The sequence below is a fragment of the Gossypium arboreum genome, chromosome 6 (assembly GCF_025698485.1).
Source record: "Gossypium arboreum isolate Shixiya-1 chromosome 6, ASM2569848v2, whole genome shotgun sequence".
Taxonomy (NCBI): domain Eukaryota; kingdom Viridiplantae; phylum Streptophyta; class Magnoliopsida; order Malvales; family Malvaceae; genus Gossypium; species Gossypium arboreum.
The window spans coordinates 38,861,944-38,879,155 of NC_069075.1; the positions used below are offsets into that span (position 1 = coordinate 38,861,944).

Here is a 17,212-nt window from a genome sequence, read left to right on the forward strand (position 1 = left end):
GTATAAGCATGATTATAGAGTGTATAAAATCTAGGTTATATAGATTGATGCTTGCTTGTGGTAAAAATGAGTGAAGAGACCTCTGCAATTCCCATACTCGATTAAGTTTAACCAAAAATGTATAAAGGCACTTACGTTTTGTTTAACAACAAAACAAGCAGAAATTCTGTGAAGTAAAAGCTTTTTCCTTCTTTTTAGTAGGAGGCAGTGGTTCTATAGGTGGGTTATTGAGATGGCTTGTTGTAGACAACTATGCTTAGCTGATGCATGATGGTATTGAAACTGATTAAGATAGGGAACTAAGTTCAATAATTTAATGACTATAAGTAGTTCAAATTTTGGGTGCGATAGAATCACTAAGCAAACCTATTTTGGCCCATATTACAAGGATATGGTGAATAAGTTGGTTGATAAATTGTCTAGAAGTAGCACTAAAGATTAGTGCTTCCATGCTTTTGATTCTTCTTTATTATTGATGTCTATTATATGACCCATTAGCATCAGTCTATAGGTAAATTGATGTTTATAATATCACAATCCTAACTGGTACTCTTACTGGAATTATTTTCATGAGTGTTTTACATATAACTTTAGTATGCCTTGAGTATTTAGTTGCAAATACAAAGTTTGTAAGCATCCAAAAATGACTGGTGGACATGTTATGCATGCTCTCTTTTATTTGGCCATATGGATTTTAATATATTAGTAAAAATAGTAGTATATAAACATTTGCAGTCTAGACCTATCATGCTTCTGTTGGTGTTATATATTGCTTTCCTCTTTTAATTTAAAACAAAAATTAGTTTTTTTATTTATTTGCTTAGATATATTAGCAGGCACTAGTTGTGGACAACCAGTTCTGCTTTTAGTTTTAGATTAATTATATTTTTTTCTTTTTCAAGATATTATTTTTTTATACCATGATCCAGATAATAATTAGCTGAGAGTAAAAACATCATGCATATTAATATATAAAACATAAAAAAATTAGAAAAGATTGTAGTTGCAGGAAAAACCATAAGTTGTTGTCAGCAATACAGTTCTATGATGGGGGGTTTTTGTTGGCTAAATTATTCTAGCATAGAGGGAAAAAATAAAAGAAAGTATATGCATGTGATTTGGGTTGGTTAAGGCTCGGGTGATTTAAAAAATGAGTATTATTTGTTTAGTCTATTTGTCTAACTCTTTTCACCTTTCAAGCAGGCTTTCGAACTTAGACAGATTATCCAATCCATAATCAGGTTTAATAAAAGTAGAAGAGTTCTATTAAATTAGATAACGTGAAAGTTTTATAGAAAAAATTGCTCACTGAAAATTTAAAACGCATGTAAATTATGTATTTAATAGTGATAAAATTATATTATAAGCAATTTTTTCTCCATTAAAAACAATTTTTCAAGTTCGGTTTTCAACAACTAACCCTTTGCAACCAATACAAGTTGTATTTAATAAAATGTTTGTATTTTTAGATCAATACCCCTTTAAAAAAATTATGTTATTGAGGTCAAAGCTTTTTGTCCCATTATTAATCTAGCATGACTTGTCTAATTGTCTCTTTACAAAATCAATAAAGATTTTTAGCAATTAATTATCTTATCATTGCTTGAGAAACTTTCATATATGTATGTATTCACTTTAGTCATGGTAACTTTAGTCATATATGTGATCTTATGAAAAGCTTGCATCTTTTTGTAGTGATCAAATTTTTGTGTGGCATTATTTTGTGTAGATGAATCGTAATCAAGATCAAAATACAATTGTCAGAGTTGTGGCTTCAGTTTTAGATTTTTGGGCTCTTTGGATTAACAAATTAAAAACTAAGAAGGAAATTGCTTCTCACCCTCGTGTGAATCGAGATTATGAAAGAGAAAATTATATTAATAGCATTTTATATAGTGGTGACCAGCATTGTATTGATGTGATAAGGATGAGACTGATTGCCTTTTTTAATTTGTGTGATATTTTTAGTAGGAATAATTTGTTACAATCAACTAAATCGGTGAATATTAGTGAGAAAGTAGTTATATTTTTACATATAATTAGTCATAATGTAAGGTTTTGAGTGATTGGATCTAGATATTATAGATCAATTGAGACAATTCACCATTACTTTAGGGTTGTTTTGAGAGCTATTTTGAAATTGTATAAACTAGTTATTAAATTACTTGATAAGTCAACTCCCAGTGAAATCAGAAACAATCCAAGGTTTTATCCTTATTTTAAAGATTGTATTGGAGCATTAGATGGAACTCATGTTCGTGCATCTGTTCCACTCTATATTCAAGGAAGATTTCATAGCCGTAAAGGGGGGACAACACAAAATGTATTGGCTACAATTACATTTTATTTGAAATTTTCCTATATTCTAGCTGGTTGGGAAGGTAATGCACATGATTCTCGTATTTTAAATGATGCACTTTCACGCCCAAGAGAATTAAGAATTCCAGAAGGTAAGAATTAACATTAAATACCAAATAGTTCAAGTAAGCTCATAATTTATTAATAATAATTATGTTTTGTAAAATTGTAGGTAAATATTATCTCGTTGATGCAGGATATGACATCTGAAATGGATATATTACCCCATATCATGGTGTTCGATATCATTTAAAAGAGTTTAATGCTCAGGGGCCTAAAAATGCAAAGGAACTCTTTAATCTTTGTCATTCATCATTGTGAATCACTATTGAATGTGTTTTTTGGGATTTTGAAGAAACAATTTTGTGTATTAGTTACTGAACCATTTTGGAATTTTCAAACTCAAGTAGATATAGTTTTGGCTTGTTGCATCATTCATAATCATATAATGGAAGTTGATCCTAGTGATTTACTTAATCAAGGATTATACGAGGAGGCTGAGACTGATTTGATAATACCAACTCTTACGGAGTGAGAAGAAAGAGAAGAAGCAAGAAAATGGTCTGCTAAGAGAGAGGAAATTGCACAAACTATGTGAAATGGTTATATGGTTAGAAATATTAGGTAGGTTTAGGGCTTAGAGTTATTGTTTCTATGTTATGTTTGTTTTAGTATTAATTTTTTTTTTGTTAATGTCGGTTGGATAATGATATTGAATTTAGTTTGTTGGATTTTGAAATTATTATGTCTTCAATTTGTTAGATATTGAATTTATTATGTTTTAACCTTGTTGGATATTGAAATGATTGACAATGACAATTATTAATGTAGAATGGGTAAGAGCAACAAAGAAGGGACCTCCAAGCAATTCAGGTGGACAAAACCGATGGAACACCTTTTTCTTGAAATTTTAGCAGAGGAGGCTCAGAAAGGAAATAATCCTTCTAACACTTTCAAAGTAGTTTCAATTAATCGAGTTTCCATAGCAATTTCTGAAAGATTTCAAGTCCAATGCGATGCGAAGCATGTGGAAAACCAATTGAAGACTATAAAAAACTAGTGGCAGATTATATGCACAATTCGAGCTGAAAGTGGTTTTGGATAAGATGATAACATGAAAACGATCACATGTGATAAAGCGACATATGATGCAGTAGTGATGGTAATATATGTATATATATGTTAAGTATATTTCAATTGTTTTTTACTTGTTATTCTAATAGTGTATAATATTCAACACATACACAAGAAGTATGAACCATTTTTGAATAAAAGCATTGATCATTATGATGAAATGGCTTTGGTTGTTGGCAAAGATATGACAACAGGGAGTTTTGCCAGAACATTTACTAACATAGATTTGGATGATGGTAACTAAGGTTCAGTGCATATAGACTGCAAAAATGAAGAGATTGAGGAGGTAAGAACAAAAGTATCTTCATCTGGCAAATCTAAACGTAAAAGAAAAAATGCTCAAGAAAGTGTCGTTGATGAACAAATTAAATTTGTGGGTGAATAACTTGGCAAAATTGCTAATGCTTTGGAACAATTTACTGCGGATAAGACACCACATCTTTACGAAGAAGTATTGTCGATAGAGGTAGAAGGATTTGAGGATAACTTCCTTTGTAGTGTGTTTGATTATCTTGTGAGTCATTAATCTGAAGCCAAAGCTTTTTTAGTTAAAAGTAAGAAGCATAGAAAAATTTGGCTTCAAAAATTTTCTCAAGGTTGAAGATATTGATACTTTAGTGTGGTGTAATATTAATTATGCGCTTGGACAATATTGTTGTTATCATGTGGTGTACTACTAATTATGCATTTGGATAATATTATTAATTTCTAGTATCAATTGTGATTTGGAAGCTAATTTATAATTATTCAATTTTGTTTTTATTTTTATAACACAATTAGAAATAATTTATTTGACTTTGATTGTTTTCAATTTATGACGGCTAATATTCTAGCTTAATAATTGAGTATTATTATATATTAAATAAATAAATAAATCATTGCAATATATGTAAAAATAATTTAAAATATAAATTTATTAATATATATAATAAACTCAATTAAACAACGAAAAGATAATAAATTCTTAAATATATATTTGTTTAATTTAAAACAACTTTTATGTTATATTTTTGAAATCGCTAAATAATAGAAAATATTTTATACAACTTCATCCAAATATCGAAAAAGTAAAACATTTTCAAAAAATAAATCATTTTCTAAAAATTATTTTTCGGAAAATATTTTGCTAATAAACAATCAGAGCTTTAAACAAATAGGTGATGGGCACAACTATGCTAAAATACTCTTAAAAGATCGATGCATTTATTCAACTAAAATCAATCCTTTATATAAATTGTACAAAGCAACAATCCACACTAAAAGTAGAAAAAAAAAATGTCACTAAATCACATATCAACTAACTTAGAAAAATATGGAAGATAAAACAAACCGTAACCCTTATTCAACCGTAACCCTCCAAAACTTCTCCCAACATTGGTATCATGAAAAGTTGGCACCCAATTGTAAATAACAAATTTATGGAAACTTGCATAAAAGAAACTTAATTATTAAGATGGAATGCATTTACTAGAATGTCAAGAAATTAAATCTCTTAATTTTATGTGTTTAGAAGATAAATTAATAAAAAAACGCAATTAAGTTATTTATGTAGTTCAAGCTTAATTTTACAAGTGAGGTTTAACCTAAAGAAAAACCCACTAATAATTTCACATTACAAAATAATGATTTAAACCCAATATCTTAGTTAATCAATACAATTAAATTGAACTCACTTTCGCTACTCACCCAACCACCTCCAGGTAAAAAAGTAGAAAGAAAAAAAAAAAACCTTGAAGGGATAAAATAATTACACTCAAAACAATCCCCAATGAACATATGTACTCTATAAATCTTATATCCTTCCCACGAAATAAATATTTTGTATATAGACTTCGAGGCCAGACGTTTAAAATCAGAATACTCCATATAAAGTGGGATAAAATGGTAGCAAATATGTTTAAATTTGAAAGTACCCAATGTCTATCTTGATCTTCGAAACTTATGCTTCGACTAGCATTCTTCAAATGCCGTGAGTTCTTTTTTTAAATACATGTAATTATCCTAAGTTTATGGTACTTATAAAACATATATATGATAAAAGAAAATAAAATAGTATGAACAATTAAACTCGATGCACAAGAAGTTATTTCTCAATTCCTGAGCAAACGACATAAAAACAAAAGACATAGTTATGTCTTCCCCCCTCTGGTTGCTTTCAAACACAAAAGGCTTAGTTTCTCGTTAAAGATGCCAAAATCTTTTAAGACAGCAACGTGCCTTGAACGTTGGCTCTTTCTCTCTCTTATCCCCACATATTCTTCATTAATTTCCTAAGCAGAAATTGGAGGAATTGCAGTATCTTCTTTCCCACTAAGTTTAAATTTATATTTTATACTTAGGCATGGAGAATGAAACCTCTATCTCTGCTACCCTCAAGAAAACTATTTTCTTATTTTGAAGTTTACAATAAAACTCTTATTGAATTAAGCATTGTTCGATTCCCCATCTGCTACAGAACAACACAACATTAACACAAACAAATAGTAATATTTTAACATTTGAAGCCATGTTTTGTCCTTCTTGTCCCTTTCCCAACAGCTGGCCGCCAGCTAAATTTAATATTTTTTTAAAAGGAAATAAACAAAATGGATCATCTAATTTAGTCAATTTTCTTTCGTCAATTTTGTACTCGAAGAAAAGGGTAAGGGAACCATCTTTTCTGAGTTCTAACTAAAGCTGTTCATGAACCCTTTTGTCCTTTTCCCTTTAGGACATTAGGTATAGAAAATCTAGGTAGAAATCTTAACCACATGGTTGAATCTGGGAAATCTTCACCCTGTTACTTTCACTGCAAAAACCATTCAATTTCTGACGCTTCCTTTGCTCTCTCTTTTCAGGCACTGCAATGGCTGCCATGCTGCTACTGCTTCTCTCACAATGGCAGTCTAAAACACTCATTGGAGTTGTTGTACTTGAGCTTGACACCGTTTCAATAATTGAATCGCTAGTTTCATTAGCCACCATCTCTTGCATTGCATTAAAGCATTTCAACTGATTCTCCTGTCAAAATTATATTCATTTAATTCATTAACCTAAAGTAATTGAAAAGAAAATGACCTTCAATAATGTTTTATAGTTCCAGTTCCTTACTTTATTAACATGTCGATAGCTCAAAATCGAGGTTTCAAAAGATGGAAACTGCAAAGGGAATAGCTCATGGGATGCCATAAGAAGAGCTGATGCTGCAATTATTGATGGTTTGAACTCTAGCAGTTTGATTTCTGCAACAAATAACATAACAGACATGTTCAAGCTGTTTTCCGATAAAAGACATAACGGACATGTTACTATGTTCTGTTTAATTACCATTACAAGCTTGGAAGATTATGTTTGTTGCTCTATCTTTCAATGCTTGTCTCAAAGGTGGATCTTTAAGTTCAAACAAAGATATGAAGAAGCAGATAAACGACAAGGGTGTTACTGATCTCATTCTCCAATTCAAGGCATCAAGTATCAGAAGCTCCATTCGTTGAATTGCGGGGGCATCAAAGATGAGCCCTTCGTCTCTCTGTTTCATTTGTATTAGTCTTTGCATGAAGGTAAAAAAAAAAATTTCAAATTAAGATGAGATGTTTAATTAACCTGGAAATTGGAGGAAGAGAAGTGTTGTTCCTTCATCTTTGAAGCCAAAGAAATGGTAGCGATCACAAGAAGCCTCAACACCCATGGATTACCTTGCTGTTAAAGTATTCAAGTTGTTATAAAAAATACTTTGTTTGGTTACCAAGAAAACAACACTCTTCATCTTGCCTACATACAGGAATTTCTTGCCTGGAGACGAACCGGTCCATGTAGTTAGTAGCCAGGTATGTTGTGTAAGGATCAATGTTACATGAATACTGTGCCTGACCAATTAAAACAAGTTATAAAAGACAAGAACAGTAAACCATGTATTAAAATGAAATGGAAGGAAAAGAACAGTAGTGAATAGTGAAAATAGATATGGGTACCCTCAAAATGAGAGAAATGGCTTCCTGTCGAAAAGAAACAAACAAGTCATTGCTCTTTAAACTTAGAAAGTAGTTGTGGGAAGGCATGTGATCAGATTCTGAAGAGAAGAGAGCTGAGATTATATCAGATTCTTGATTGTCCAAGCTGGTGAATGGGTTCTCAAGATCAAAGCAATCCATAATTTTTTTCTTAAGAGAAGAATGGGGAGAGAGTGAGAGTGAGTTTGCAAAAGAATAGAGTTATAATAATGTTGAAAAAGAGAAGAAGAGAGCTGAAAAAACCAAGTTGGATCTTCAACTTCACTTGTGACTTTTGTTTCTGGGTCTCACAAAGCTGCCTTGTTTAACTTTAATTAGAATATGCCATTGCTACATTTCGAGAAACTGAATTAGTATCATGAACATGATATTTATAATAATAATAATCTAATTTGAAGGTAGAAGGTTATACTTTTGAAAAGCTAATATTGTTGGAGAAATGGATAAAAGTGCCATTCTTCTTTGAACACATGTATGTATATAGTTTAGTATGCAAAGCAAAAGGAGAAAAGTGGTCCCAAGCAGAGCTCACAAAGCAGTAGAAAGAAAGAAGACAGTTTGGCGCAGTATATTTCCTTTTCTTCGTTCCGCGATAAGCGCCGGTCCATTTTAAAGAAGGTGCCGCTTAAATAATTCACCGCTTAATATCCAACAAACTATTATTTATTTTTTTTCCTTCTTTAAAAGAAATTACTTTTCCTTTTTTAATTTTGCTTTTGATCATGGAATAAGACCCTCTTTAATTTAATCACATTCCACAAACTCCTTTCTTGTTTTTCTTTTCCCTTTTATAACAAGTTTTTAAGAATAAATAGTTCATCTAATATTAATAAGAATAAAAAAAATCATAAATTTTTTTTAGGATTTTATCATATATATAATTATTTTAATTATTTTATTATTTTGCCATGTCATTCTAGAAAAAAATTCTCTACTAAAGTGAGCAGGACAATAATCCAATTTTCAATGTCTTAAAACCCAAGGTTTCTTTTCTCCAAGTCAAATTTAGGTAGATTGACTTCGGGTACGTTTTTTTATTTAATTTCTTTCATTTTCTTTAACAAACCTCACCTTCTCTTCCTTACCTATTTAATTTTTAATTTTCTAAAAATAACCTATCTGAGGTAAATATTGAGTTTCAAATATTTATTAGATATAATTGTTTTTAAATAATTGTATAAATTGATTAAACAAAAAATCGAATATTCAATGGTTGGATAGTAAATTTCAAGTTGATTGAGATAAAATTTACTATTTCAACTTGTGCTTATAAATAAGAGTGAGTGTTTGATCGAATTGAGTAAAAAAAATTGAGTTGGCGGGTCCTTTTTTTTTATCCTAACTCAATTTGAATTTTTTTCTAATCGAATCAAGTGAAATTGTTCAAGTTAAATTAAAAATTAAACATTTTGAATTAAAATCTCAATACAATATAACTAATTCCATGTTAGAGTAAATAAATTTGAAATCAATATATTTAAAAAATTTCAAAGAAAAATAAGAGAAAAAAAGTTATTTTAGTATGCTTGAATCATTAATTAACTTATTTAGGTCCCAAACTTATTATTTTAGAAAATTTTAAAATTTTTAACTTTCTTTATATATTCTTTAGATTTTTATAATTGTTGAAAAATATACATTTTGCAATTTTTATAAATATTTAGAATTTTAAAATTTATTTAATTTTTTTGTAATTTTTGGTAAAAAGGCCTATTTGCTCATTTTCAAAAACTAACAAAGACTGTTTACATCAATTTGTTATTCAAATTATTCGAGTTATTTGAATGGTAAAATTTAAGAATGGTAAAATTTAACTCAACTCGAACTCGAACATCGAATTATTTATTCATGTAGACTCGAAAAAAAATTGAATAACTCAATTCGATTAACTCGAAATTCAAATTTTTTTTAATTTTTTTCTAATCAAATTGTGTTTTACTTCCCTACTTATAAACTCTATTCTCCTAACTTGTATAAGAAAAAAGGTATTCACTTTCATTTGTTATTTATGAGCCATTTTCTTTCATAGAAAACAAAGATATCATTGCGTCACATTTCTTGACTCAAAACTGTGCAAAAGGTAATATAAGAAGGTAGGAAGGAATTACTAGTAAATTTACTAATGTTTTGTCAACCTAACAACTTGAAATTCAAGGCATATGGATTCAATTGCATTTCAAGTTCACATTCAGGTTTTCAAACTTTAGGTAACTCTTCAAGTGATTTTGCAATGTTTCATATCCTTTTTAATGCTTCATATCAGTGGAGGAGCAAATTGCTAGCACCATCCTTAAAATGGAAAAAAAAACTTAAGCCCTTTATTATTTATAAAATTTTAAATTAATAATGATAAAACTTACATTTTGACCTCCAAAAATAATAAAAATTTGGTTTAATCATTTAAAACGTATAAAAATATACACTATTAAAATGATAAATTTACATTTTACTATTGTAAAAATATATAATTTACTTCGGCACTAAAAAAAATTTCTAGCTCTACTACTACTTCATACAATTGAAGCCCACAATAACAATAAAAAATAGTCCTCTTTCTCCCCATGAAATATTAATTCCTCCTAAAATTAAAGTTTTAAATTAGTTAAACAAAAAACATTTGGATGTGTTACTAAGCAACGAAGTGGGGATATTTCGTTATTGTGAAAATAAAATTAAATAAAATAAAGAACACATAGATTTTACGTGGAAACCCTTCGAGAAAAAAATCACGGGCAAAGGAGAAGAAAATTTACTATGTCGAATTCGAATGATTACAAGAGGAATGATTGTGACTATTTATAGGCTTGTAAAGCCATATTCTAGTAAGATTGAAACACCATATTCTAATCAATATAAAATAGATAAAGTTTAATAAGGTTTAAAAAACCTTATTCTAAAAAAAAATAAAAGAAGTGTAGCTTTATATGGATTTTACTTTTATTTTATTTTACCACTGTATTTTATTTAAATAAAGATTCGGGTCATTTAATTCTAACAATCTCCACCTTGACACGAATTCTCAATGAACAAGTTCTTCATCGCGAACTTTCAACGAACAGGTTGTCCACCTCTTCCATAAAATCCCTTAAGGGTTTAACTTTAATAATAAACATCAACCAAGTCTAAGCAGTGCTCAAACTTGGTTATAGGAAGTGACTTAGTCATCATATCTGCAGGATTTTCATGAGTACTAATTTTGCTCACAACAATATCCCCACGAGCAATAATATCACGAACAAAATGATATCGAACACTAATGTGTTTTGTTCTCTTATGAAACATTTGATCTTTTGTAAGGAAGATTGCACTCTGACTGTCACAAAATACTGTATTGATTTGAAGGTCTTCATTGAGTTCACTAAAGAGTCCCTTAAACCAAATAGCTTCTTTACAAGACTCAGTATTCGCCATGTACTCAGCTTCAGTGGTAGACAAAGCAACTGTAGTTTGCAAAGTTGTTTTCCAACTGATTGCACAACCTCTGATTGTAAAGACATAAACCTGTGAGAGATCTTCTTCTATCAAGGTCTCTAGCAAAATTAGCATCAACATACCCAATGACTCAATCTCTAGTTCTTCCAAACTGTAAGCAGACATCAGTAGTAACTCGTAAGTTTCTTAAAATCCACTAACTGCTTTCCAGTGTTCTTTACCAGGATTCGCCCATGTATCTGCTAACTGCACTAACTGCATATGAGAAATCTGGATGTGAACAAACCATAGCATACATGAGAGATCCCACTGTACTAGAGTATGGAACATGTGACATGTTCTCAATCTCATCATCTGATTGTGGAGACAAAGCCGTTGAAAGTCTGAAATGGGCTGCTAAAGGAGTACTAACAGGCTTAGCACTCTGCATATTAAACCTGCAAAGAACTTTCTCAATGTACCCCTTCTAAATTAGGTACAATTTACTTGCTTTTCTATCTCCAAGAATCTCTATACCAGGTATCTTCTTTGCTGGTCCCAAATCTTTCATCTCAAATTCTTCACTTAGTTGGGCTTTGACCTTTCTTATCTCTCCTTTATCTTTTGTTTCTATCAACATGTGATCAACATAAAGAAGCAAATATAAGAAAAAACTATCATTGTTTTTCTTAAAGTAAACACAACAGTCAAAACTACTTCTTTTGAAATCATGAGAAGTCATAAAGGAATCAGACCTCTTGTACTACTGTCTTGGTGACTGTTTTAAACCGTAAAAGGACTTTTTCAGCAAGCAAACATAGTCTTCTTTTTCTGAGACTGTAAAACCCTCTGGTTGTTGCATGTAAATGTCCTCCTCAAGTTCTCCATGCAAAAATGTAGTTTTTACATCTAACTGATCAGGCTCCAAATCATGCATGTCCACAATACCAAGCAAAGCTCGAATCGAATTATGCTTCACAACTGGGGAGAACACATCTGTGAAGTCCACTCCTTGAATTTGACTGTAACACTTTGCAACAAGCCTTGCTTTTTATCTAGGTTCTTCAACTCCTAGGGTCCCTTCTTTCTTTTTAAACACCCATTTACAATGAACAACCTTTTTACCTTTAGAAAGTTTTACAAAATCCCATGTTCTATTTTTATGGAGTGATTCAATCTCTTCTTGCATAGCAAACATCCACTTTTCTAAGTCTTCACAGCTAACTGCCTCAGAATAATTAGATGACTCTTGATTCGCATCTATATCTTCAGCCACATTTAAAGCATAAGCAAATAGATCAGCCTCGGCATACTTCTTTGGAGGTTTAATTTTTCTTCTAGTTCTATTTTTGGCGATAGAGTATTGCGGTGAAGAAGTAACTCTATCCTTAATTTTTATACTAGCTTGAGGAGTAGACTCTATATTAATCTGATGTTCCACCTGCTTTTAATTTTCTTTATTGGAAGAGCCTTTAAAAGATAAGTTAGGTAGCATAGCAGTTTCATCAAAAACAACATCTCTGCTAATCACAACTTTTCTATTTTCAGGACACCATAACTTATACCCTTTTACACTAGCATTATAACCAAGAAAAACACATTTAATGGATTTCGATTCCAATTTTCCATTATCAACATTAGCATACGCAGGACACCCAAAGATCTTTAAATCAGAATAATTAACAGGATTAGCAGACCATACCTCTTGTGGAGTCTTTTTCTCAATGGCAATAGATGGAGATCGGTTGATCAAAAAACATGCAGTAGAGGCTGCTTCGGCCCAAAACAACTTTGGTAAGTTGACATTTGGAAACTTACATCGAACCTTCTCCAAGATTGTTCTATTCATTCGTTCTGCAACGCCGTTTTGTTGTGGAGTATGATGAACTGTCAAGTGTCTCACGATCCCTTCTGACTTGCACAGTTTATTAAACTCATCAGAACAAAACTCTAAGCCATTATCTGTGTGGAGGTATTTTATTTGTTTTCTCATCTATTTTTCGATCATAGTTTTCTATGACTTAAATACGAAAAACACATCACTTTTCTACTTCAAGAAGAACGCCCAAACTTTTCTGGAAAAGTCATCAATAAAAGTTAGCATATAATTAGCTCCACTCTCGAAGGCACTCTGGATGGCCTCAAGAGATCAAAATGAATATACTCCAACATTCCCTTCATGTTATGGATTCCTTTGGTGAATTGAACTCTCTTTTGCTTCCCAAAAACACAGTGCTCACAGAAATTTAGTTTTCAAATTCCTTGTCCATCAAGAAGTCCTCTTTTGCTCAATTCTGCCATGCCATTCTCACTCATATGCAGTAACACCCCATACCCGTAACGAACGCCGGAGCAGAATACGAGGCATTACTTACACATGGCCAAGCCTCTTTGCAACCCTTACTTACACAACCTAAACATTAACAATCAAAGCCAATACATGGCTATCTTATGCAACCAAATCACCCACAATAAACAACATTCTATGTGTGCATTTTACTCATCTATGAAGATAACATCTTTGTATATAAATCAATATGAACATTAACCATCATTTAAGGCTTAATACAAAATGAGAGATTTATCCCAAGCTAACACATTTGGCCAAATTGATAATGACACAAAACACAAGTCTAGTTCCCTATACATGCCATATTCAAAAATATAAATCAAACTATACTGAATGCTTTGATTGATAGTGTGATCGATATTTCTGACTTCCGTTGATCCTTGAGCTAGATAGGCGGCATTATAAAAAAAATGGAAAAGGAGAGGGAGTAAGCATAAAGCTTAATAAGTTGCATGTAAATAAATTTACAACATAATTTTACCATTCATCAACAAGCTCATAATATACAATTGTGCATAAATAACACTTACTCATCAATGCTCAGTACACATCGTATATCATAAAATTGGGCTCACATTCTATATATACCAAACAAGTACCTGTACCACTCACAACACAGTTATACTTTCTTCGTTAACTTGAAATCATAACTTTCGCCATTGAACTGTTTGGAACACTATCAGATATTCATTAAGCCTCAAACATGAGGTAAGGTGCCGATGTCATGTCCCAGACATGGTCTTACACAAGCTCTAGTCTATCTGTGCCGATGCCATGTCCCAGACATGGTCTTACACTAGCTCTCATAATGTGGCCGATGCTTATCCCAGACATGTCTTACACTAGCTCACAATAACCCATATGTTATGACATGAATATCCGATTTATTTCCTAAGTTCAAACGGGAACTCTATTATCTCTATTACCATCATGCTTTCTCAATTCCACAATCAAGTAATCCATGTTATATTAATCTCAAGTACAATTCAACACATACATTAACATTGTAGTTGTATTATTTCATACAACTTACCTCGGATTACAAAATGTGGCGACTAGTCAATTTAGTCGATTTGCTTGGCTTTCCCCCGGTCTAGGTTCGGATTCGGTATTTCTTGATCTATAATAGAAAAGGCACTTATTTAGTCACTTTATCAATTTAGGCACTCTACAATTCATAGTTGGGCAAGATGAATAATTTGCCCTTAGACTTTTGCAAAATGACCATTTTACCCCTAAGCCCGAAAATTGATTTTTATCGAATTTCTTCATATATTAAGTCTATTTGAACCCTTTTTACTCTTATAACTCCAAATTCTCACTATTTCACATATTTAACATCCATTTTACAACTTGTGCAAAATGGTCCTTTTAGGTGTTTTCATGTTAACACCTTTCACAAAAGTTGGTTATAAGACACCTAAGACTCATTTTCTTCCACAAAAACTCAACAAACATTACAAATCCTTTCATGAAAAAACCTTACACTCTTGATCATTTTGCAAAATGGTACCCTTATTTGAAAGCTCATGCTTCAAGTGTTTCAAAAATGCAAAAATCATCAACAAAAAGTATGTAAATCACTTACTTGTAAGAGGAATAAGTTGCTGAAACTTTTGAAGCTCAAAACCCATAAAAATGGCTGAAAAATCGATGGAGAAGAAATGGGAAATAGGATGATATCATCTTTCTTTTATTTTATTTCTATTTTAGTCAAATTAGCCACCAAACCCACTAAACTTAGACTTTTTGACCAAATTACCTTCTATGGTCGGCCATGCACTATCTTAAGGTCTAATTGCCCTTTAAAGACCCCCAATTTAGGTTCTCTAGCTATTTGGCACTTTTAGCTATCAAAATAGGACTTTTACATTTTATGCAATTTAGTCCTTTTTTCTCAATTGAGCTCACGAACTTCAAAAGTAACTCACCAAAATTTCCATGCATTCATATAATCATGCCATAACATCAAAATAATTATAAAATAATTTATTTGAGTCTAGATTTGTGGTCCTGAGGCGACTATTTTGACTAGGCCCTAAATCGGGCTATTACATTTCTCCCCCCTTAGTGATTTTCGTCCCCGAAAATCTTACCGGCGAATAAGTTCGGGTATTGATCTCTCATAGTCTCCTCAGGTTCCCATGTGGCTTCCTTAACTCCATGTCCATGCCACAAAACTTTCACAAGTGTTATACTCTTATTCCTCAACTGTTTGACTTCATGAGCTAAAATCTTGACTGGTTCTTCGCCATAAGTCATGTCCGGATAAATTTCAACCTTGGTTGGCGTAATCACATGTGAAGGGTCTGATCTATATCGATGTAGAATAGATATATGAAACACATTATGAATCTTTTCCAGTTCTGGTGGCAAAGCCAAACGATAGGCAACCGGTCCTACTCTCTCGATAACCTTATAAGGTCCTATGAAACGAGGACTCAACTTGCCTCTTCTACCAAATCTGAGGACTTTCCTCCACAGGGATACTTTCAAAAACACTCGATCACTCACTTGAAATTTGATCTCTTTACGTTTTAAATCTGCATAGGATTTCTGTCTATTCGAAGCGGCCTTCATGCAATCACGAATCACTCTAACTTTCTTTCAGTCTTTTTTATTAAATTGTCTCCGTGAATCTGACTCTCTTTGAGCTCAGTCCAATATAAGGGTGTTTGACACCTTTGCCCATAAAAAGCCTCAAAAGGTGCCATTTTCAGACTTATCTGATAACTGTTGTTGTAGGTGAATTCAACCAATGGCAAGTACCTTTCCAACTGCCTTGAAACTTGTGAACACAACACCACAACATATCTTCTAAAATTTGAATCACTCTTTCTGACTGGCTGTCTCTTTGCGGGTGAAATGCCGTGCTAAAACTCAACTTTGTTCCCAATGCCTCTTGTAACTTTTTCCAAAACCTCGAGGTAAATCTTGGGTCTCTATCCAAAATAATTGACAAAGACACTCCATGTAGCCTAACAATCTTAGAAACGTACAAGTTAGCCAATCTTTCAAGGGAGTAGTCGGTATGCACTGGTATAAAATGTGCCTACTTTGTTAACCTATCCATAATAACCTAAACAGGATCCTTTTTTCTTTAGGGTTACCGGCAAACCCGTCACAAAATCCATAGTAATCCGATCCCACTTCCATTCTGAAACCGTTATAGGCTGAAGTAGACCCGAAGGTACTTGGTGTTCAGCTTTCACTTGTTGACACATAAGACACTTGGAAACGAACTTTGAAATATCTCTTTTCATCCCCGACCACCAATACATTTTCTTCTGGTCGTTATACATTTTTACACTACCCAAATGGACGACCAAAAAATTATTATGTTCCTCTCGCAAAATCTTCTGAATAAGCTCATTGCCCTTGGGAACACAAACTCTATTTTTGAACATTAAACATCCATCAACACCAATACGAAAATCAGATTCATTTTCAGTCTCACACTGAGTCTTCTTAGCTTGCAATTCCTTATCATATTTCTGAGCCTTACAGATCTCTTATAGAAATGCCGGTCTAACTCTCAACTTTACTAGGACCAAACCATCATCTAATAAAGCCAATTGGGCATCCATTGCTCTCAATGCAAATAACGACTTTCTACTCAAGGCATCGGCGACCACGTTAGCTTTGCCCGGGTGATAGTCAATCACCAGCTCGTAATCCTTTATCAGCTCTAGCCACCTTCATTGTCGCAGATTCAACTCCTTTTGAGTCATCAAATATTTAAGACTTTTGTGATCGGTAAATATTCGGCATTTCTCGCCATACAAATGGTGTCTCCAAATCTTCAATACGAACACGATGGCAACCAACTCTAGATCGTGTGTCGGGTAATTTTTCTCATGTTACTTTAGCTGTCTTGAAGCATAGGCTATAACCTTTCCTTCTTGCATGAGTACACACCCCAACCCATTCAAAGAGGCGTCGCTATATATCACAAATTCCTTACCCAACT

The 17,212-nt window shown here is 32.2% G+C and overlaps 1 protein-coding gene across 4 annotated transcripts; it reads right to left on the bottom strand.

The window, feature by feature from the left end:
• Positions 1 to 5,876: 5,876 nt before the first annotated feature.
• On the bottom strand, positions 5,877 to 8,076 carry LOC108452265 (putative cyclin-D6-1). 4 transcript variants are annotated; one of them, XM_053029982.1, is made up of 8 exons: positions 7,894 to 8,076; positions 7,725 to 7,811; positions 7,443 to 7,466; positions 7,251 to 7,337; positions 7,075 to 7,170; positions 6,799 to 7,000; positions 6,583 to 6,713; positions 5,877 to 6,492 (listed from the first exon to the last, which is right to left on the bottom strand). In XM_053029982.1, exons 4-8 carry the CDS (start codon positions 7,281 to 7,283, stop codon positions 6,235 to 6,237), a joined length of 720 nt encoding a protein of 239 aa, XP_052885942.1. In that variant the 5' UTR covers positions 7,284 to 7,337; positions 7,443 to 7,466; positions 7,725 to 7,811; positions 7,894 to 8,076; the 3' UTR covers positions 5,877 to 6,234. The 4 variants fall into 4 exon arrangements, with proteins under 4 accessions (XP_052885942.1, XP_052885940.1, XP_052885941.1 ...); XM_053029980.1 differs by having other exon boundaries at positions 7,443 to 7,811; XM_053029981.1 differs by having other exon boundaries at positions 7,725 to 8,076.
• Between the last annotated feature and the right edge of the window lie 9,136 nt (positions 8,077 to 17,212).

Excerpts from the sequence above, each read along its gene's own strand:
- LOC108452265 (XM_053029980.1), bottom strand. The coding sequence starts at position 7,622 with ATGGATTGCTTTGATCTTGAGAACCCATTCACCAGCTTGGACAATCAA. Across the intron at positions 7,171-7,250 it reads TCTCCAGGCAAGAAATTCCT|CAAGGTAATCCATGGGTGTT; the intron begins GTATGTAGGCAA and ends ATACTTTAACAG. Across the intron at positions 6,493-6,582 it reads GCTATCGACATGTTAATAAA|GAGAATCAGTTGAAATGCTT; the intron begins GTAAGGAACTGG and ends TAATTTTGACAG.